This window comes from Oncorhynchus gorbuscha, linkage group LG18, assembly GCF_021184085.1.
Source record: "Oncorhynchus gorbuscha isolate QuinsamMale2020 ecotype Even-year linkage group LG18, OgorEven_v1.0, whole genome shotgun sequence".
NCBI classification, from domain to species: domain Eukaryota; kingdom Metazoa; phylum Chordata; class Actinopteri; order Salmoniformes; family Salmonidae; genus Oncorhynchus; species Oncorhynchus gorbuscha.
This window is the reverse complement of record NC_060190.1, coordinates 4,669,280-4,691,296: the sequence shown is the minus strand read 5'-3', so window position 1 is coordinate 4,691,296 and position 22,017 is coordinate 4,669,280. Positions and strand designations below refer to the sequence as shown.

Below are 22,017 nucleotides of genomic sequence, written 5' to 3'. Positions count from 1 at the left end.
TTGGCAATGTAATCATATGCTTCCCATGCCATTAAAGACCCTTAAATTGAATTCAGAGAGAGAGAGAGAGAGCAGGGTTGTACCCCGAAGTTGAATGGCAATTCAGTACGTAAGTTCCAAAATGGTGACAAATACTGTCATTACATGACTCTCCCCTGGACTAAATAAATAAAATACTAATCCCTCCCCAGACTGAAATTGAAAAAGCATGACACTCGTCCATTTTCCACCGAGAAATACAGTAATTGCGTACATTTCTGCCTGTCCCTGAAGTATAATGGATTTATACTAACGTCCAGTTGGGGGCGGTAATGCAAGATATTGGATGCCACCCACCATTAAAGCCCACTGAAGAAGAATACATCGAATCTGGTCATTGCAAATCTTTTACGGCATGTGAGATAATTTACTTGTTCTCTGTAATATCGTATAGATTTGGAATCGGGACATTATTTATTGCGGAGGAAAATATGCAGGTTTCTCGACTCATTCCCTGACTATGAGAAGGGATTGAGTGACGATTCGTTTAGCAACCTTGTGACCCAGCATGACACCGTGAACAAGATTGGTCGACCGTCTGCTGGGTGAGGCGATATACGTTCCTCCATTCATTAATGGGGTTCCTATATTCTCATTTCTTTAAATATCTCTACTAGGAACTATTAAATCGAGATAGCTGTGTATTTTGCTACTGCATGGCCAGTGTGAGCCAGAATACTAACTAGCCAGCTTGTTGTTATTTCAAATGCGATGGTCAGTGGATAAACTAGCTGAGTTGAACATTTGTCAGAAAACGAACTAGTAGCCAGTTGTTGTTGTCCATGGTGGAATAATATCAAACCCACAGGCTCCTGAAGCACATATGTCCCACACGAACTCCCGAGTCTAGTTAACATTTCGCTACCTAGCTAGGCTGTTTGATGACCAAACGGATGATCTGAATCAAACACTAACGTTAGTGGGGCAGGAATGTAAGATTCGTGTTTTAACTTTATGTTAATTGTCATTGGAGTTGATGTTTACTGTTAGGTTTCAGATCCGACGTAAGATAAATTGTCCGCCATGTTTTGTTTGGTTTAGGCCTCAGTAACGTCAAGCACTTAAGATAACTCAACCAGTCACCCAGTGGGTTTTATGTAGAGGGTTATGAATATACATGATATTGCCCCTTACTGCTGAAGGAAATCACGCCTTCCGGCAGACCTCTTGTGAACACTTAAACAAAGTAACTATACTACTGTTGACTTGTTTTTTTTGTTTTTTGCAATTCAGGATATCATTTATATAACACGTTGTCTGATAAAGGAGCAATAGCTTCCTCAATGGATCCGGTAAGTCTGGTTTCCCTTTAACAGTATAGGTCTGCTGTGTTGTATAAATGTCTAGGCCTAGTTTTCATCATCTTTGTTCCTCCACATTTCTGTGTTTGGCTTAAATAACTGGACAAAAAAACATGAGGATAAAACTCGTTTTTTTTTTCTTCAGAAAAGTCACCTACTAATGTATCATGTGTAGGAATCTGTGTTTATTACTTGATTATTTATCCTTCCTCCCAAAGTGTGCACTTGTTCATCACTGATTTGAAAGTCAGATTATCCATATCAAACTCAATTCCTGTACCCCTTTCTCCCTCATACTAGATCAGTCTCTCTGTTTCCCCATCATACTGCCCACACTGTATCAGTACATTCTCCACTGTCTCTGTTTCCCTATCATACTGCCCACACTGTATCAGTACATTCTCCACTGTCTCTGTTTCCCTGCCCACACTGTATCATACATTCTCCACTGCCTGTTTCCCTATCACACTGTCTCTGTTTCCCTATCAGTACATTCTCCACTGTCTCTGTTTCCCCATCATACTGCCCACACTGTATCAGTACATTCTCCACTGTCTCTGTTTCCCTATCATACTGCCCACACTGTATCAGTACATTCTCCACTGTCTCTGTTTCCCTATCATACTGCCCACACTGTATCAGTACATTCTCCACTGTCTCTGTTTCCCTATCATACTGCCCACACTGTATCAGTACATTCTCCACTGTCTCTGTTTCCCTATCATACTGCCCACACTGTATCAGTACATTCTCCACTGTCTCTGTTTCCTGGCAGTAATCACATCTTCCTGTTGAATGATTTCCTATCACATTTAATCACTTATTCAGCTGGCTGTGTCCTACTCTTAGCCTTGTAAGGAAAGCCTCCTCTCTTCTGTCAATTCCTACCATCCTCCCCTACTTTACTGTACCTGGAATAGGGGTGGCAGGTCGCCTAGTGGTTTAGAGCGTTGAGCCAGTAACCTGAGCCGACTAGGTGAAAAATTATGTTTGTGTGCCTTTGAGCAACTTAACCCTAATTGCTCCTGTAAGTCGCTCTAGATCAGTGTCTGCTAAATTACTCAAATCCTGCCATCTCTGTCACAGTGAATAGAGGCACAATGAATAGAGGCCTGTCCTTAGTGTCACTGTTCCACTGCTCCTGCCATCTCTGCATCACCACAGTGAATAGAGGCCTGTCCTTAGTGTCACTGTTCCACTGCTCCTGCCATCTCTGCACCACCACTGCCCATATCATTCCCTTAGCCTCTGCCTTGCTCATTGGCACCTCCACTTCCTGTCTCCTAAGGGCCTGTTTAGCTAGCACATCTAATTCCTCATTCCCTTCCACCCCCACATGGGCCGGGATCCAAGCAAAGCTTATATGGACACCTATAGTGGGGAGAACAAGTATTTGATATACTGCCAATTATGCATGTTTTCCTTCTTACAAAGCATGTAGAGATCTGTAATATGTATCATAGGTACACTTCAACTGTGAGAGACGGAATCTAAAACAAAAATCAAGAAAATCACATTGTATGATTTTTAAGTAATTAATTTGCATTTTATTGCATGCCATAAGTATTTGATCACCTACCAACCAGTAAGAATTCCAACTCTCACAGACCTGTTAGTTTTTCTATAAGAAGCCCTCCTGTTCTCCACTCATTACCTGTATTAACTGCACCTGTTTGAACTCGTTACCTGTATAAAAGACACCTGTCCACACACTCAATCAAACAGACTCCAACCTCTCCACAGTGGCCAAGACCAGAGAGGGTGTAAGGACATCAGGGATACAATTGTAGACCTGCACAAGGCTGGAATGGGCTACAGGACAATAGGCAAGCAGCTTGGGGAGAAGGCAACAACTGTTGGCGCAATTATTAGAAAATGGAAGAAGTTCAAGATGACGGTCAATCACCCTCGGTCTGGGGCTCCATGCAAGATCTCACCTCGTGGAGCATCAATGATCATAAGGAAGGTGAGGGATCAGCCCAGAACTACACGGCAGGACCTGATCAATGACCTGAAGAGAGCTGGGACCACAGTCTCAAAGAAAACCATTAGTAACACACTACGCCGTCATGGATTAAAATCCTGCAGCGCACGCAAGGTCCCCCTGCTCAAGCCAGCGCATGTCCAGGCCTGTCTGAAGTTTGCCAATGACCATCTGGATGATCCAGAGGTGGAATGAGAGAAGGTCATGTGGTCTGATGAGACAAAAATAGAGCTTTTTGGTCTAAACTCCACTTGCTGTGTTTGGAGGAAGAAGGATGAGTACAACTCCAAGAACACCATCCCAACCGTGAAGCATGGAGGTGGAAACATAATTCTTTGGGGATGCTTTTCTGCAAAGGGGACAGGACGACTGCACCGCATTGAGGGGAGGATGGATGGGGCCATGTATCGCAAGATCTTGGCCAACAACCTCCTTCCCTCAGTAAGAGCATTGAAGATGGGTCGTGGCTGGGTCTTCCAGCATGACAACAACCCGAAACACACAGCCAGGGCAACTAAGGAGTGGCTCCGTAAGAAGCATCTCAAGGTCCTGGAGTGGCCTAGCCAGTCTCCAGACCTGAACCCAATAGAACATCTTTGGAGGGAGCTGAAAGTTCGTATTGCCCAGCAACAGCCCCGAAACCTGAAGGATCTGGAGAAGGTCTGTATGGAGGAGTGGGCCAAAATCCCTGCTGCAGTGTGTGAAAACCTGGTCAAGAACGACAGGAAACGTATGATCCCTGTAATTGCAAACAAAGGTTTCTGTACCAAATATTAAGTTCTGCTTTTCTGATGTATCAAATATTTATGTCATGCAATAAAATGCAAATGAATTACTTAAAAATCATACAATGTGATTTTCTGGATTTTTGTTTTAGATTCCGTCTCTCACAGTTGAAGTGTACCTATGATACAAATTACAGACCTCTACATGCTTTTTAAGTAGGAAAACCTGCAAAATCGGCAGTGTATCAAATCCTTGTTCTCCCCACTGTATCTGTCTCACCTGGGCATGAATTTGAATTCCCTCATGTAGTGCTCCTTGTCTGCTATGTGAGCTAAATGATTGTAGACTCATCAATGCAGCACATGAGTCAGAACATATAACTACACTGTCTGGTTTGACTTCTTCTGTCCACTGCAGTACGGTCATCAGCTCTGCCATGTACACAGCCAGGTGGTCTGTAATACGTCTCCTGACTGCCACCTCACTTTCCTGTTCAACAAAGGCTGGTCCAGTCTGACCTGTCCTTGGGTCTTTTGATCCATCTGTATATTGGGGCGACAGGGTAGCCTAGTGGTTAGTGTTGGACTAGCAACCGGAAGGTTGCAAGTTCAAATCCCCGACTTGACAAGGTACAACTCTGTCATTCTGCCCCTGAAGAGGCAGTTAACCCACTCTTCCAAGGACGTCATTGAAAATAAGAATTTGTTCTTAACTGACTTGCCTAGTTAAATAAAGTTTAAAAAAAATACATGTGAAAAAAAATAAAGTAGTTTTGAAAGGTAATGACTGGTATAATACATATGGTGGAAACTAGCCCATGCCTCCACCAACCCAATACTATTAGATTAGTAGGAAGTTGTGAACGATTGAACATTTAAGCAAAAAGGTGATATTCTAGGGATGCACCCAAATTAGAGGTGTGGACTAAATTAATAAAATATTTGGTTTAATGATACTGTTTAATATTTATTGTGGCCAACAGGACAAAGCTATTCCCTTCCCCTCCACCTTCCCGGAGTCCCCAGGTCAAACGTCTCCCAGGACCGCTTTACTGCTGGGTCTGGTTGACTGCAGGAAAACACCGGGGCAGAGAGGAGAAGAAGAGAAGGAAGATGGAGATGTGATTTCATTAAGTAAGAACCATGGTGTGTAGATTAGACTACAGTTCTGAAACGATAGCAGAGTTACTCCTTTTGCTGAGTTCACTGTATTCTACATTGCTCTCCTTTACTGTTTTGTTGGTATGGACATTAGCACATTTAACATGATCCCAATTTTAGCTTCAAGATGGCGGTGATTGTAGATTTATTGGAACATTGTTCAATGTCGCTCACCGTAGTTTCAGAACTCAGTGGATAGTGCTAAAACAGTGACGTCATAATCAGAATCCTGCCATCATTATGCACTTTAGTCATTCATTGATAAATTATATATGAAAATATCTGGGTCATTCCACCCATTTTTAAATGTGTAAAAAATGCACCTAATTTTACCATTCTGTAATAGAGCACATGTTCAACTTCATAAAAAACAAGACATTGCATAAAAATATGACTACACTAAGTGCCAATGTGCCACAAAAAGTAACAGGGTTGGCCGTAACAGGGGACAACTGAAAACAACAGAACCACCAGATTACATGGATAAAACAGTCCTTTAAACCAGCCATGAATCTGCTTGTGACGGGGGGAATGGAAGCTAGTATTGTGCAACAGGAAGTAGTAATTGAATGCAGTCTTCACATAAAAAGTTATTGTTAAAACATCTCTATCATGTCTGTGTCTGGATAGAAGGGTTGAGATGCTCAGTTTCCCACCACAAAACAGCAGTAAATCCATAGAGTAGAACCAGCTCACCTGCTTTTACTCTGATTTGACTATTAGATGTTCAGTGTTTCTTTTGAAAACCTTTTTTTTTAAAGAATAGTTTCACCATATTAAAACAAGAGTTCAGTTCATATAACAGGGTGGACCTTAAAATGAGGGACAGACGTAAATTAATTACTAATCACATCCATAATAACCTTCAGAAATGACTTTGTCAAGGCAACAAAATAACTAGCGCTTTACAATGAGTACGTTTATATGTGTTAGGTTGTGAACAAACAGAGTAAAAACTCAGAACTTGGAAAGGCTCAATCCAAGATTCTTCACCCACTGGGTCCTACAGCTGCAAAGACATCATTACACAGGAACATCTATTTATATCCTCCTACTAGGCGGAGCACATCTAAACAGCCAATACATTTCTGTTGCTCGGCAGGAACTTAATTGGTTCCTCTCAATGGTGTTGTCATGGCCTTGCCTGATGCTATAGAACCGTCGTGGGCGTGGAAGTATGTGTCAAGTAGGACTGTTTCTCCTCACTCCACTTCATCGGCCTACCCCAAATGATTCCTCGCTCCTCTCTAATCCACAGTTGTCCAATTTATCAGTGACTGAAACCAGACTGTTGCCCTTTGCCTCCCTCCTTAGGAAAGAACATGTTTTGAGAGTGTTAACTTTCTGCACTCCCCCTTGTCTCACTCAATAACTTTCCATACACTTAGTTCCTATCCACCCTCCATTGACCCCAACATATACATTCCTTCTACATGCAAAGTAATCAACAAGTTCTAGTATGGTAACATGAATAGGTATATTAAAAGCAAGAAGCCAACACATCCACACTCATCATTTGACATTAAACTAGTTGTGGCAGTAGGCAGAGTATGGCATTAGTCATGTAAACACCTTACTCTGCTTATCTTAATTGGCTTAAGTTGACAATCGAAGTGACGCTGTTAAAAACACCTGGTTTTCTGAGCAATTTTTAAAATGTATTAGGCCACGTAAAGGCCTTCATCAGATTCATAGAGGCATTTTTAATCTGCACATGTTCTAGCACGAGCAGCGCAAGCTTCCTCCTTTTGTTCGAGTGCAGTAAGTTCAGGGAAACTGAAAGTATACATCTTAGAAATAGTTTTCACATACAAACTTAATATGTCCGAAATCGGAATCAAATATGCTTCTAAAAGGTCACTGTGGTAGTTCATTTATTTTGATTGGCAATTTTCAGCATTTATCAAAGTCCCATCAGGTATCCTGATTTCAGATGGCCATGCTATTCAATATCTTTGTTTCACAGGGGACAGCCCTAACCGTTGCTCTCTCAGTGGGAGGGGCTTATCATCTGCGGAGCCTCGACAACGTGATGATGCTGACAAGACTGAGAAGAGTCTCTCCAGACCAGAACACCTCAAGAAACACCATCAGAGACTTACAGGGAAGAAACCTCACCACTGCTGCTTTGACTGTGGAAAGAGTTCTGCTAAACAGAGGGAATTGGACATTTACAAGCAGATTCACACTGGGAGGAAAATGTACCGCTGCTCTCAGTGTGGGAAGAGTTTTGCTGCATCTAAAACCTTACAATCTCAGAGAATTCATACAGGGGAGAGGCCTTACCCCTGCTTTGATTGTGGGAAGAGCTTCAGTCAATCAAGGGCCCTGACAACACACCAACGCATACACACAGGAGAGAAGCCTTACAGCTGTGATCAGTGTGGGAAGAGCTTCAGGAACTCAGGACACCTGACTAGACATAAACGCATACACACAGGAGAGAAGCCTTACAGCTGTGATCAGTGTGGGAAGAGCTTCCGGAAGTCAGGACACCTGACTAGACACCAACGCATACACACAAGAGAGAAGCCTTACAGCTGTGATTGGTGTGGAAAGAGCTTCAATCAATCAGGAGATCTGGCAACACACCAACGCATACACACAGGAGAGAAGCCTTATAGCTGTGATCAGTGTGGGAAGAGCTTCAAGAACTCAGGACACCTGACTAGTCACAAACGCATACACACAGGAGAGAAGCCTTACAGCTGTGAAGAGTGTGGGAAGAGCTTTGCACTGTCCGGAACTCTGACTACACACAAACGCATACACAAAGGAGAGAAGCCTTATAGCTGTGATCAGTGTGGGAAGAGCTTCAATCATTCAGGATCCCTGATTACACATCAATACATACACACAGGAGAGAAGCCTTATAGCTGTGATCAGTGTGGGAAGAGCTTCAATCATTCAGGAAATCTGACTTCACACCAACGCATACATACAGGAGAGAAGCCTTATATCTGTATTCAGTGTGGGAAGAGCTTCAGGAAGTCAGGACACCTGACTGAACACCAGTGCAAACACACAGGAGAGAAGCCTTATAGCTGTGATCAGTGTGGGAAGAGCTTCAATCAATTAGGAGACCTGACTAAACACCAACGCATACACACAGGAGAGAAGCCTCATAGCTGTGATCAGTGTGGGAAGAGCTTCAATCATTCAGGATCCCTGGTTACACACCAACGCATACACACAGGAGAGAAGCCTTATAGCTGTGATCAATGTGGGAAGAGCTTCAATCAATCAGGAGACCTGACTCTACACCAACGCATACACACAGGAGAGAAGCCTTATAGCTGTTATCATTGTGGGAAGAGCTTCAGGAACTCAGGACAACTGACTGCACACCAGCGCACACACACAGGTGAGAAGCCTTATAGCTGTGATCAGTGTGGGAAGAGCTTCAGTCAATCAGGAGTCCTGACTAAACACCAACGCATACACACAGGAGTGAAGCCTTATAGCTGTGATCAGTGTGGGAAGAGCTTCAATCAATCAGGATACCTAACTATACACCAACGAATACACACAGGAGAGAAGCCTTATAGCTGTCATCAGTGTGGGAAGGGTTTTGCTCAAGCTTCCACCCTGACTGCACACCAACGTATACACACAGGAGAGAAGCCTTATAGCTGTGATCAGTGTGGGAAGAGCTTCAATCAATCAGGATCCCTAACTAAACACCAACGAATACACACAGGAGAGAAGCCTTATAGCTGTGATCAGTGTGGGAAGAGTTTTGCTCAAGATTTCGCCCTGACTATACACCAGCTCTCACACACAGGAGAGAAACCTTATTCCTGTCTATGTGGAAAGAGCTTTGCTCATTCAGGGTCACTGAAAAAACACCAGAAATCACAAACATGTTTTCTTTCATCTCCCTCCTCTCCGGCACCGGTTCCAGATCCCTAAAAGCTTCAATAGAAAACATCTTGTAAAGAGTCATCCATTTCCCATTCTCTAACTAAGTCTGGTTACCATGGTAACCTGTGTATCATAATATGCAGCTCTGGATCCATATGTATCAAGCGTCTTGGAGTAGGAGTCCTGTGTGTGGGGGGGTTTTCAGAGCTGTATCTTTTTTCATCAACTCCTGTTATCCATTAAAGAACTGTATAATGTAGAATAATGTTTCAACAATACTCTGTGTGTATTCATGTTTTCAATAGATTAATAATTAAATCCATTATCTGATCAACGTCTGCTTATCACATTACAGACTTTTAAAATCTATAATAATTCATTTTTTATAAGGAGCATAGGCCTCTTGTATAATTTTTGTTGGTCCTAAAGATGTTAACATTTCTTTTTAAAACCCTTCATCAGGTTTTACTGTCGCTTATGAGACATAAGGAAGTGTGGTCAAAAATACTATTAGTGTGGTCAAATGATGTTGTTGCATTTGTTTTCAATTATTTTAATGGGTATGTCTTTCAACTTTCCTTATTGTACAGTACCAGTCAAAAGTTTGTCCACATTTAATCATTACAGGGTTTTTCTTTATTTGACTGTTTTCTACATTGTAGGATAATAGTGAAGACATCAAAACTATGAAATAACACACATGGAATCATGTAGTAAGCTTTGCACACTCTTGGTATAATCTCAACCAACTTCATGAGGTAGTGACCTGGAATGCTTTTCCAACATTCTTGAAGGAGATGTCGTGGAGGATCGTTACAAAATATAACACTTACACGAACTTGTGAATTCAATATAGGCTTTTAATACAAACATATCAGAAGCCTAGATGGTCCGCGGAACACACACTTTTCCAGAGCACTGGCTCTGATTTATACACATACAACATATGAGTCCATCCCACATGCAAATGAAGTTATTTCCCTCAGTCCATCTGCCACCATTATATCCCAATCTGTGCATCCTGCTTGTTCACGCCCAATAACGCCCATATCTGCTTTCAGTCAAGTTATAATGGTGACAGGACCTCTTCATGTCCCAAAAATAATACATGCCCATCTTATCCTATGGGCCCCTTATGTTTGGCTTGTCCTTATTAGGACTAGTAGACTTTGTCTCTTCTGTTCATGTCCTAAAAATATATGCCCTATGTCTATAGTCCATCAGTTGGTCATTTGGCTGACCCCCTCCTTTGTATGTCCCTCTGACCTTGGTATGTCCAGCTGTCCTATGCTCTCATGGCCTTACTTTGGCTTCCTGTCCTATACAATAGACAATGCATTTTACCAGAATGGCAAATACACTCTTAAGTGTATCTTTCTCTTTTGGTACAGTATTGTTTCTTCCTATATGTACATCTTGCTCCCACAGAGTTCCCACATATGCTGAGCCCTTTTTGGCAGCTTTTCCTTCACTCTGCAGTCCAGCTCATCCCAAACCATCTCAATTGGGTTGAGATCTGGTGATTGTAGATGCCAGGTCATCTGATGCAGCACTCCATCACTCTCATTCTTTGTCAAATAGCCCTTACACAGCCTGGAGGTGTGTTCTGGGTCATTGTCCTGTTGAAAAACAATGATAGTCCCACTAAGCGCAAACCAGATGGGATGGCGTATTGCTGCAGAATGCTGTGGTGGCCATGCTGGTTAAGTGTGCACCTTGAATTCTAAATAAATCACAGACAGTGTCACCAGCAAATCACCCCCACACCGTAACACCTCCCTGCTTCACGGTGGGATCCACACATGCAGAGATCATCTGTTCACCTATTCAGAGGGGTTGGGTTAAATGTAGAAGACACATTTCAGTTGAATACATTCTGTTGGACAACTGACTAGGTATCCCCCTTTCCCTTATTCTGTGTCTCACAATGATGTTTGGAACCAAAAACCCAAATCTGGACTCATCAGACCAAAGAACAGATTTCCACCGGTCTAATGTCCATTGCTCGTGTTTCTTGGCCCAAGCAAGTCTCTAATTCTTATTAGTGTCCTTTAGTGGTGGTTTCTTGCCTGCAATTCGACCATGAAGGTCTGATTCACACAGTCTCCTCTGAACAGTTGTTTGAGATGTCTGTTACTTGAACTCCGAAGCATTTATTTGGGCTGCAATTTGAGGTGCAGTTACAGTGCCTTGCGAAAGTATTCGGCCCCCTTGAACTTTGCGACCTTTTGCCACATTTCAGGCTTCAAACAAAGATATAAAACTTTATTTTTTTTTGTGAAGAATCAACAAGTGGGACACAATCATGAAGTGGAACGACATTTATTGGATATTTCAAACTTTTTAACAAATCAAAAACTGAAAAATTGGGCGTGCAAAATTATTCAGCCCCCTTAAGTTAATACTTTGTAGCGCCACCTTTTGCTGCGATTACAGCTGTAAGTCGCTTGGGGTATGTCTCTATCAGTTTTGCACATCGAGAGACTGACATTTTTTCCCATTCCTCTTTGCAAAACAGCTCGAGCTCAGTGAGTTTGGATGGAGAGCATTTGTGAACAGCCGTTTTCAGTTCTTTCCACAGATTCTCGATTGGATTCAGGTCTGGACATTGACTTGGCCATTCTAACACCTGGATATGTTTATTTTTGAACCATTCCATTGTAGATTTTGCTTTATGTTTTGGATCATTGTCGTCTTGTTGGAAGTCAAATCTCCGTCCCAGTCTCAGGTCTTTTGCAGACTCCATCAGGTTTTCTTCCAGAATGGTCCTGTATTTGGCTCCATCCATCTTCCCATCAATTTTAACCATCTTTCCTGTCCCTGCTGAAGAAAAGCAGGCCCAAACCATGATGCTGCCACCACCATGTTTGACAGTGGGGATGGTGTGTTCAGGGTGATGAGCTGTGTTGCTTTTACGCCAAACATAACGTTTTGCATTGTTGCCAAAAAGTTCAATTTTGGTTTCATCTGACCAGAGCACCTTCTTCCACATGTTTGGTGTGTCTCCCAGGTGGCTTGTGGCAAACTTTAAACAACACTTTTTATGGATATCTTTAAGAAATGACTTTCTTCTTGCCACTCTTCCATAAAGGCCAGATTTGTGCAATATACGACTGATTGTTGTCCTAGGGACAGAGTCTCCCACCTCAGCTGTAGATCTCTGCAGTTCATCCAGAGTGATCATGGGCCTCTTGGCTGCATCTCTGATCAGTCTTCTCCTTGTATGAGCTGAAAGTTTAGAGGGACGGCCAGGTCTTGGTAGATTTGCAGTGGTCTGATACTCCTTCCATTTAAATATTATCGCTTGCACAGTGCTCCTTGGGATGTTTAAAGCTTGGGAAATCTTTTTGTATCCAAATCCGGCTTTAAACTTTTTCACAACAGTATCTCGGACCTGCCTGGTGTGTTCCTTGTTCTTCATGATGCTCTCTGCGCTTTTAACGGACCTCTGAGACTATCACAGTGCAGGTGCATCTATACGGAGACTTGATTACACACAGGTGGATTGTATTTATCATCATTAGTCATTTAGGTCAACATTGGATCATTCAGAGATCCTCACTGAACTTCTGGAGAGAGTTTGCTGCACTGAAAGTAAAGGGGCTGAATAATTTTGCACGTCCAATTTTTCAGTTTTTGATTTGTTCCACTTCATGATTGTGTCCCACTTGTTGTTGATTCTTCACAAAAAAATACAGTTTTATATCTTTGTTTGAAGCCTGAAATGTGGCAAAAGGTCGCACAGTTCAAGGGGGCCGAATACTTTCGCAAGGCACTGTAATTACCGATTTCTGAATCTGGTACCTCTAATGAAATTATCCTCTGCAGCAGAGGTAACTCTGAGTATTTCTTTCATGTGGCGGCCCTCAAGAGTGCCAGTTTCATCATAGCACTCAATGGTTTTTGTGATTGCACTTTCCGGACTGACTGACCTTCATGTCTTAAAGTCATGATGGACTGTCGTTTCTCTTTGCTTATTTGAGCTGTTCTTGGCATAATACTTGGTATTTTACCAAATAGGACTGTCTTCTGTATAGCAACCCTCAAAGTTGCCAGGATGTCACACGTCCTACTTTTACCAATACACTCCTAACAACCAACTCGTTACGAAATGTATATGATCAAATAAGCCAGAAGACAGATTTTGGGCCCAGTTATCCCTCTTGCTTCTCCTCTTCTTCACTGTTTGATAGGAAATGACTGGTATATGAAATATGGTGGAAACTAGCGCATGCCTCCACCAGCCAATGCTCTTAGATTTGCGGGTCGTTTTGAACGAGTGAACATTAAAGGAACAACAGATATTCGAGGGACGCACCCAAATCCGAGGTATAGACTCATTTTAAATTCCTTATATTAGGCAAAGCAGACAGTACCATTTTCTTATTTTTTAAATTTACAGATAGTCAGGGGCTCAATCCAACACTCAGACATCATTTACAAACAAAGCATTTGTGTTTAGTCAGTCCACCAGATCGGAGGCAGTAGGGATGACCAGGCATGTTCTCTTGATAAATATGTGAATTGGACAATTTTCCTGTCCTGCTAAGCATTCAAAATGTAATGAGTACTTTTGGGTGTCAGGAAAATGTATGGAGTAAAAAGTACATTATATTCTTTAGCAATGTAGTGAAGTAAAAGTTGTCAAAAATATGAATAGTAAAGTACAGATACACAAGAAAACAACTTATGTAGTGCTGTAAGTATTTTTACTTCAGTACTTCACACCACTGGTAACCAAATAACTAGGGCTTTACATGCACACTAATCATTTCCTATTAAACTGATTATGGCAGTAGACAGAGTATGACATTCGTCATGTAAACATCTTACTCTGCTGATCTTAATTGGTGTGAGGTCATAACAGAAGTAAGGATTCACCTTTAAAAACACCTGGTTTTCTGAACAATCTTTAGAATGATTAGGACATGTAAACACTTTAATCAGAGTTATAGAGGTGTATTTAATCTGTGTATGTGCTAACACAAGCAGCGCCAGCTAACTTCTTTTGACTGAGTTCAGGAAAAACTAAAAGTATACAGTTTAGAAATTGTTTTCACAAACAAACTTTTTTCTCCAAACTCAGAATTAAATATGCTTAAAAAGAATTATATGGTTGGTGTGGTGGTACGTTTGATCCTCGTCCCAGTCAGCAGTGAGGATACAGGCAGAAACTCCTGTACAGTAGAAGGCTACAATGATCTCAACTTTCCTGTGTTGTCTGTGGGGGAACAATCGTCTTTGAAGGAAGCAGCTGTAGGAATCATAGTGTATGTTCTGATTCTCATCCTCTGGCTTTAAGTGGTTCAGGTGAGTGAGAGGAATTAACCCCTTTTCATATTCTGTTTTATAATCATTGATCTCAATATTAAACTTGATTTTAATTTCTGAATTAATTCATCCAATCATCTGTTCATTTATTTATTCTTTCCATCATTCGCAAAAACAGGGAGAAGGCCTCCAAATCCACCTCTGACAGAAGAGACACAGCAGAGAATGGACTTGTGAGTCTGTTGGAATCAGCTGACTGACAACGGTATGTGTGAATCACCCTTAGCTGCTTGGCAAAGTGGATTTTTCTGGTTTTCAGGGATAAAGCATTTAACCTAACTACCGTTTCTTTTGAAAAACGGAAGTGTGCTGACAAACGGAAGTGTGCACTCTGCTCAGGCATCTTTCTATGCCAATGACTGTGGCGTTACTGTATTTTTCAACCGTAATGTTATCGGTCTTCTTTCCCCATCAGCGAGACGCTAGTCCAATTTATGTCAACGGCTCAGGCATGGCCATGACCCCTTCTGCAGCACAGACAGCAGACACAGATGATCAGGATGATGTTCACAACATCAGTATTCACCACAGAAACCAGAAAGTGCCTCTATATTCCACCGTCCAACTGCCTCAAACCCAGAAATAGGTTGGGTTCTTCTATGTGTGTATTGGCAGTTTTTAAAATAAATTAAAAAGGTGCAAACTGCCGTCATCTGTGCTGGAGTCTGTATCGTCTGAACAGGTGCAAAGTCAAGGTTGGTGATTTCCTGCCACCTGCAGTCATGGAATGTTTGCTCAGGAGTATAATTAATTAGCAGACCCTTCATGCTGACCTGGATATACTTTTTTTTATCCTTCCTGAACTCATATCAAGTCCCACCTAGTCGACTACTTCAAAATGGTGAAAACCCTCAATGCTGCTATCCATGCTAAAATAGGCTTTGGTCCAAGTGCTCCCTCTACCTACCTCTATGGTTTGAGTCAGCTGTTGACTGCTGTCAGCTGTTGACGGCTGTTGTGTTGAGATGCCAGAAGAGAGCACTGTGGTCCAATTATATTGTAGGATTTTAATAGGGATATTTTACAACTCTCCTTCTTGTAGAATAGCTTGACTGACTTAAACCCTTGGCTTCTAGAAGGAACATAGGCCTCTTGTATAATAAGTGCTCCATAAGAAGTTAATAGATTTGTTGAAAAGCCCTTTACTGACATGTTGGTTGTCAGGAGAAGACATGACAGGAAGAGAGCACTTCATCACCATTTTAGCCTCTGTACATCTGGATGGTGTCAACCACAGACCTCAGACTTTGTTTCACACATCCAATAAGGCATTCTATCAAAACTCTCGCTCTCTCTTCACTCTGTAAGTACACTTGATAATAACGTATACCCTACCGTTCTACTTTTTATTGGGGATTTGTTCTGCAGAATGAAAGCTTGCATGTAAATCCAAATGTAAAATAGACATCTATAGTGTGGTGTAATGTATTTTGTTATGTTGAGTTGAATTACATAGAAGAGACCAGGATATATTGTGTGCCTGAGTTCCAAAACAACAATGCTATAGTCATGATAATGAGAATAAAATAAGTTTGAAACAATTGATGGAGAAACATGTCTTACAGGAGCTACACATTTGCTACAATAAGTGACCACCCTCCCCTCCCGTGCTTAGTTGCAGTATGACGTGTAATCTACATAATATTAACCATCTACAGTCGTGGCCAAACGTTTTGAGAATGACACAAATATGAATTTCCATAAAGTTTGCTGCTTCAGTGTCTTTAGATATTTTTGTCAGATGTTTAATATGGAAAACTGAAGTAAAACTAAAACTACAAGCATTTCATAAGTGTCAAAGGCTTATGTTGACAATTACATGAGGTTGATGCAAAGAGTCAATATTTGCAGTATTGACCCTTCTTTTTCAAGACCTCTGCAATCCACCCTGGCATGCTGTCAATTAACTTCTGGGCCACATCCTGACTGATGGCAGCCCATTCTTGCATAATCAATGCTTGGAGTTTGTCAGAATTTGTGGGTATTTGTTTGTCCATCCGCCTCCTGCGGATTGACCACAAGTTCTCAATGGGAATATGGTCTGGGGAGTTTCCTGGCCATGGAACCAAAATATCGACGTTTTGTTCCCCGAGCCACTTAGTTATCACTTTTGCCTTATGACAAGGTGCTCCATCATGCTGGAAAAGGCATCGTTCGTCACAGAGAAGTTGCTCTCGGAGGATGTGTTGGTACCATTCTTTATTCATGGCTGTGTTCTTAGGCAAAATTGTGAGTGAGCCCACTCCCTTGGCTGAGAAGCAACCCCACACATGAATGGTCTCAGGATGCTTTACTGTTGGCATGACACAGGACTGATGGTAGCGCTCACCTTGTCTTCTCCGTACAAGCTTTTTTCCGGATGCCCCAAACAATCGGAAAGGGGATTCATCAGAGAAGATGACTTTACCCCAGTCCTCAGCAGTCCAATCCCTGTACCTTTTGCAGAATATCAGTCTGTCCCTGATGTTTTTCCTGGAGAGAAATGGCTTCTTTGCTGCCCTTCTTGAAACCAGGCCATCCTCCAAAAGTATTTGCCTCACTGTACGTGCAGATGCACTCACACCTGCTTGCTGCCATTCCTGAGCAAGCTCTGTGCTGGTGGTACCCCAGACCCCGCAGCTGAATCAACATTAGGAGACGGTCCTGGCGCTTGCTGGACTTTCTTGGGCGCCCTGAAGCCTTCTTCACAACAATTGAACCGCTCTCCTTGAAGTTCTTGATGATCCGATAAATGGTTGATTTAGGTACAATCTTACTGGCAATGGTTCCAAGCACCACCCTCCTGAAGCTTCCAGTCTGTTATTCAAACTCAATCAGCATGACAGTGATCTCCAGCCTTGTCCTCGTCAACACTCACACCCGTGTCAACGAAAGAATCACTGACATCATGTCAGCTGGTCCGTTTGTGGCAGGGCTGAAATGCAGTGGAAATGTTTTTGGGGATTCAGTTCATTTGCATGTTAGAGGGACTTTGCAATTAATCTGATCACTCTTCAATACATTCTAGAGTATATGCAAATTGCCATCATACAAACTGAGGCAGCAGACTTTGTGAAAATTAATATTTGTGTCATTCTCAACTTTTGGCAATGACTGTACTCTATTAAAGGGGGCACTGATCTGTGGGCCTATGTGACATGTGACATCATTAGTTGCCTTTCATCAAAAAGATCATGCATGTTAATATCTTAATAATGTGTCAAAATATATGTCTTATAATGTGTCAAAAGTATTAGAACACCTACTCATTCAAGGGTTTTTCTTTATTTTTTACTATTTTCTATATTGTGGAATAGTAGTGAATACATAACTATGAAATAACACATGGAATCAAATAGTGAGCAAAAAGTGTTAAAACAAATCAAAGTATATTTTTGATTCTTCAAAGTAGCCACCCTTTGCCTTACACTGCTTTGCACACTCTTGGTATTCTCTCAACCAGCTTCATGAGGAATGACAGAGTGATTCATTCCTCATGAAGCTGGAGAGAATGCCAACAGTTTTGAATGATTCCTATATATGCTGAGCACTTGTTGGCTGATTTTCCTTCACTCTGCGGTCCAGCTCATCCCAAACCATCTCAATTGGGTTGAGGTTGGATGATTGTAGAGGCCCGGTCATCTGATGCAGCACTCCATCACTCTTCTTATTGGTCAAATAGCCCTTATACAACCTGGAGGTGTGTTGGGTCATTGTCCTGTTGAAAAACAAATGATAGTCCCACTAAGCACAAACCAGATAGCATGGCGTATCGCTGCAGAATGCTGTGGTAGCCATGCTGGTTAAGTGTACCTTGAATTCTAAATAAATTACCGACAGTGTCGCCAGGAAAGCACCCCCACACCACCTCCTCCTCCATGCTTCATGTTGGGAACCACACATGGGGAGATCATCTGTTCACCAACTGTGTCTCACAAAGACACAGCGGTTGGAAACAAACATCTCAAATGTGGACTCCTCAGACCAAAGGACAAATTTCCAACGGTCTAATGTCCATTGCTCGTGTTTCTTGGCCCAAGCAAGTCTCCTCTTCTCATTGGTGTCCTTTAGTAGTGGTTTCTTTGTAGCAATTCGACCATGAAGGCCTGATTCACGCAGTCTCCTCTGAACTGTTTACGTTAAGATTTGTCTGTTAGTTGAACTCTCCAAAGCATGTATTTGGGTGGCAATCTGAGGTGCAGTTAACTCTAATGAACTTATCCTCTGCAGCAAAGGTAACTCTGGGTCTTCCTTTCCTGTGGGGGTCCTGATGTGAGCCAGTTAGCGCTTGATAGTTTTTGCAACTGCACCTGCAGAAACTTTCATAGTTCTTGACATTTTCCGGATTGACTGACCTTCATGTCTTAAAGTAATGATGGACTGTCGTTTCTCTTTGCTTATATGAGCTGTTCTTGCCATAATATGGACTTGGTCTTCTACCAAATAGAGCTATGTTCTGTATACCATCCCTACCTTAACACAACTGGAACCCAAAAGAGTTCTCCTATGGGGACAGCTGAAGAACCCATTTGGAATCCTGTTTTCTAAGACTACCCTGCATGTGTCACAGGTGTAACCAAGGTCTTATAATGAGTGACATAATCCTCACCTCGTCCATGGAGGCTACACTGTTGATCCTGGCAACGGCTCAAAGGTTCTGAGCACGGTTGCTAGGCGATGGTCCAGGGTGGAGAGGGGCCACGGGAATAGAGGATCATGAAAAAGAGTCCCTCATGACATCAGACTGTACTGGGGCAGGGAGAGGAGACGCAGACAGACACAGGAGGGTAGAGTGACAGATCCTAGAGAAGGAGAAAGAGAGCGAGAGAGAAATGAAGTAAAAGTTGAGAAAGAAGAGGAATAAATTATATTTTTCATTTAACATGTTCTCTCCTCTAGGTGAGTATATATATTCATGATAACACAACTTATGTCTTAATTTTTTATCATGTACCGTGTTATACCTGCAGCACTGCTCCAGAGGTGTCAGGATAGAGGGTCCATCTGTAGAGTGACGTCCAAACCTGTAGTCAGCACACAGTGTCAATGTTACAATCAACTAACGTTAGTTAAACCTGTAATCAGCACAGTGTCAATGTTACAATCAACTAACGTTAGTTAAACCTGTAGTCAGCACACAGACAGTGTCAATGTTACAATCAACTAACGTTAGTTAAACCTGTAGTCAGCACACAGTGTCAATGTTACAATCAACTAACGTTAGTTAAACCTGTAGTCAGCACACAGACAGTGTCAATGTTACAATCAACTAACGTTAGTTAAACCTGTAGTCAGCACACAGTGTCAATGTTACAATCAACTAACGTTAGTTAAACCTGTAGTCAGCACACAGACAGAGTCAATGTTACAATCAACTAACGTTAGTTAAACCTGTAGTCAGCACACAGACAGTTCGTTAGCTAGCATTCAAGGGCTGACTGTTCTCTATTTGTGCAGAGTAAAAATAAAATGTTGATAATTTGTGTAGTCTTACTACTGCAGTAGGCTACTGCTTGTCCATGTGATCGCTAACAGCAAGAAACCCAGACGAGAGAAACGTGAAAGCATTCAGGCAGCAGAGATGAGCTTGTCATTAGCTAGCGAACGTTTGCTTTATAGCTACAATATAGCTTTATTTGTTATTTTGAAATTGCATCTTTATTGTTTATTTATTGTATACAAGTTATATACATAGACAGAAGGGAGTTAGTTATAAATACAATACATTTGACTGTAGTTTAGTTTAGAAGAAAGACTTACGCAGGGGTGTAAAGTACTTAAGTAAAAATACTTTAAATTACTACTTTAGTAGTTTTTGGGTGTATCTGTACTTTACTATGTATATATTTGACAACTTTCACTTCACTACATAGTAGTATAAGAACATTTTAATTATTCATACTTATATTTGAACAATTACCTCAAAGTTGTATCTTTCCATAATTCCTCTCCGTGTAAATAGATTCCCACTAATATGAACTAATTGGCGCACAAGGACAATGTTGTTCGAGAACCAGATACTCCCTCGCGAGAGAGAAGCCTGTTGAGATACTTCCTCTTTGCGCATGTGTTCCAAGTGGCTGTCAGGTAAAAGTAGACGATATCAGACAACAGGATTCTTAGGGAAAGGGGTGTTGAACGTTTTCTTCACTTTAATAGATCACGTCAAATTTTATCCAGGAACTTTCTGAAGTAATATTAGGCTACATGAGACGTTTATTTGTTCTAACTTATTTACGTTTTGATATTTAAATAGATGTTTGATTGCTCTGGTCTAGGGGCGCATCAGTCGCAGCCTTGAGAATCATTATCTGAACACTACAACAAAGTAGTTCAACTGTACTGTACCCTACAACATGTCACGCCATACAAATAAACACTAGCTTCCACAATGGATCGGGTAAGTCTATATGCCTGCTGTGTTGTACAAAATGTTTAGGCCTAGTTTTCATCATCTTGGATCCTCCACATTCATGTGTTGAGTTTAAACGGCTGGACAAAAAAACCATGACGGAAAAACTTGTTGGGATTTTTTTCTTCTTCAACAAAGTAGCCTACTACTACTACAATATCATGTTTAGGAATCTGTGACTGACCTAATTATCTCTCCTTCCTCCCAAAGTGTTCACATTCCTTCGCTGATTTCGAACACATTGTCCATTATTTGACCTGATACTCAAGTGGCCGCTCAAACAAAGAAAATACATGTCTTTAAAAATGGAAGGAAATCGGAAAAGGGCGAGATCAGGTGGGACCATTATAGCCAACGAGAGGGCAGACATGCGTGTTGCAACAGAGTCTAACTTCTATTTAGCATTTACATTTATGTCGGATTAGGCATAACGCTAGAAGTGTTGTTCAGGTTAGGGTTAAAATCACATGTTAATAAGGACAATGGTAGAAATGGGCGTGGTTTAGGGATTTGTTTGCGGTAACTAGTGTCAAGTCACTACTACCATATAAAGTGTCCTATTTTTATCAATACACTCTTAACAACCTAATCGGTACGAATTTTATATTTGATCAAATGAAACAGAAGCCAGATTTTGGGCCCAGTTATCCCTCTCGCTTCACCTCTTCATCGCTGTTTGAAATCAAATGACTGGTATGAGATATATATGGTATGAGATATATTACATTTACATTGAAGTCATTTAGCAGACGCTCTTATCCAGAGCGATTTACAATGGTGGAAACTAGCCCATTCCTCCACCAGTCAATGCTCTTAGATTAGTGGGAAGTAGTGAATGATTCAGCATTTGAGGAAAAAGGAGATATCCTAAGGATGCACCCAAAATCAGAGGTTTGGAATAAATTAATAAAATACTTGGTTTAATGTTAATCAATGTAGAATACTTATTGTGGCCAACAGGACAAAGCTAGCCCGTCCCACTTCACCCCCCTGGAGTCCCCAGGTCTAATGTCTCCCTGTATTTTACTGCTGGGTCTGGTCGACTGCAGGAAAACACCGGGGCAGAGCGGAACTGAGAGAGGAGAAGAGGAACATGGAGATGTGATTTCATTACGTAAGAACCATGGTGTGTGGATTAGACTACAGTCTGCTTCTGTAACAAATAATTGATTTAAGCATATATTGATAAAAATATCTGGTCGATTTTAAGAAGTGTAACTT

General features: G+C 41.6%; 1 protein-coding gene and 2 long non-coding RNA genes across 8 annotated transcripts; 2 read left to right on the top strand and 1 right to left on the bottom strand.

Annotated features, from left to right (window-relative positions):
• Window positions 1–320: 320 nt before the first annotated feature.
• On the top strand, window positions 321–9,730 carry LOC124002698 (zinc finger protein 883-like). Of its 5 annotated transcripts, none has more exons than XM_046310361.1 (4): window positions 321–392; window positions 1,273–1,331; window positions 5,033–5,195; window positions 7,177–9,730. In XM_046310361.1, exons 2-4 carry the CDS (start codon window positions 1,323–1,325, stop codon window positions 9,120–9,122), a joined length of 2,118 nt encoding a protein of 705 aa, XP_046166317.1. In that variant the 5' UTR covers window positions 321–392; window positions 1,273–1,322; the 3' UTR covers window positions 9,123–9,730. The 5 variants fall into 5 exon arrangements, with proteins under 5 accessions (XP_046166317.1, XP_046166316.1, XP_046166315.1 ...); XM_046310360.1 differs by having other exon boundaries at window positions 329–396; XM_046310359.1 differs by having other exon boundaries at window positions 342–584.
• Window positions 9,731–13,650: 3,920 nt separating this feature from the next.
• On the top strand, window positions 13,651–15,052 carry LOC124002837. Its single transcript, XR_006833133.1, has 2 exons — window positions 13,651–14,610; window positions 14,821–15,052. It is a non-coding gene; the product is annotated as an uncharacterized LOC124002837 (long non-coding RNA).
• A 2,095-nt stretch (window positions 15,053–17,147) lies between these two features.
• Window positions 17,148–20,459, bottom strand: LOC124002826. 2 transcript variants are annotated; one of them, XR_006833118.1, is made up of 4 exons: window positions 20,305–20,459; window positions 19,349–19,408; window positions 18,994–19,186; window positions 17,148–17,319 (listed from the first exon to the last, which is right to left on the bottom strand). It is a non-coding gene; the product is annotated as an uncharacterized LOC124002826 (long non-coding RNA). The 2 variants fall into 2 exon arrangements; XR_006833119.1 differs by lacking the exon at window positions 17,148–17,319 and adding an exon at window positions 18,046–18,102.
• Window positions 20,460–22,017: the final 1,558 nt, after the last annotated feature.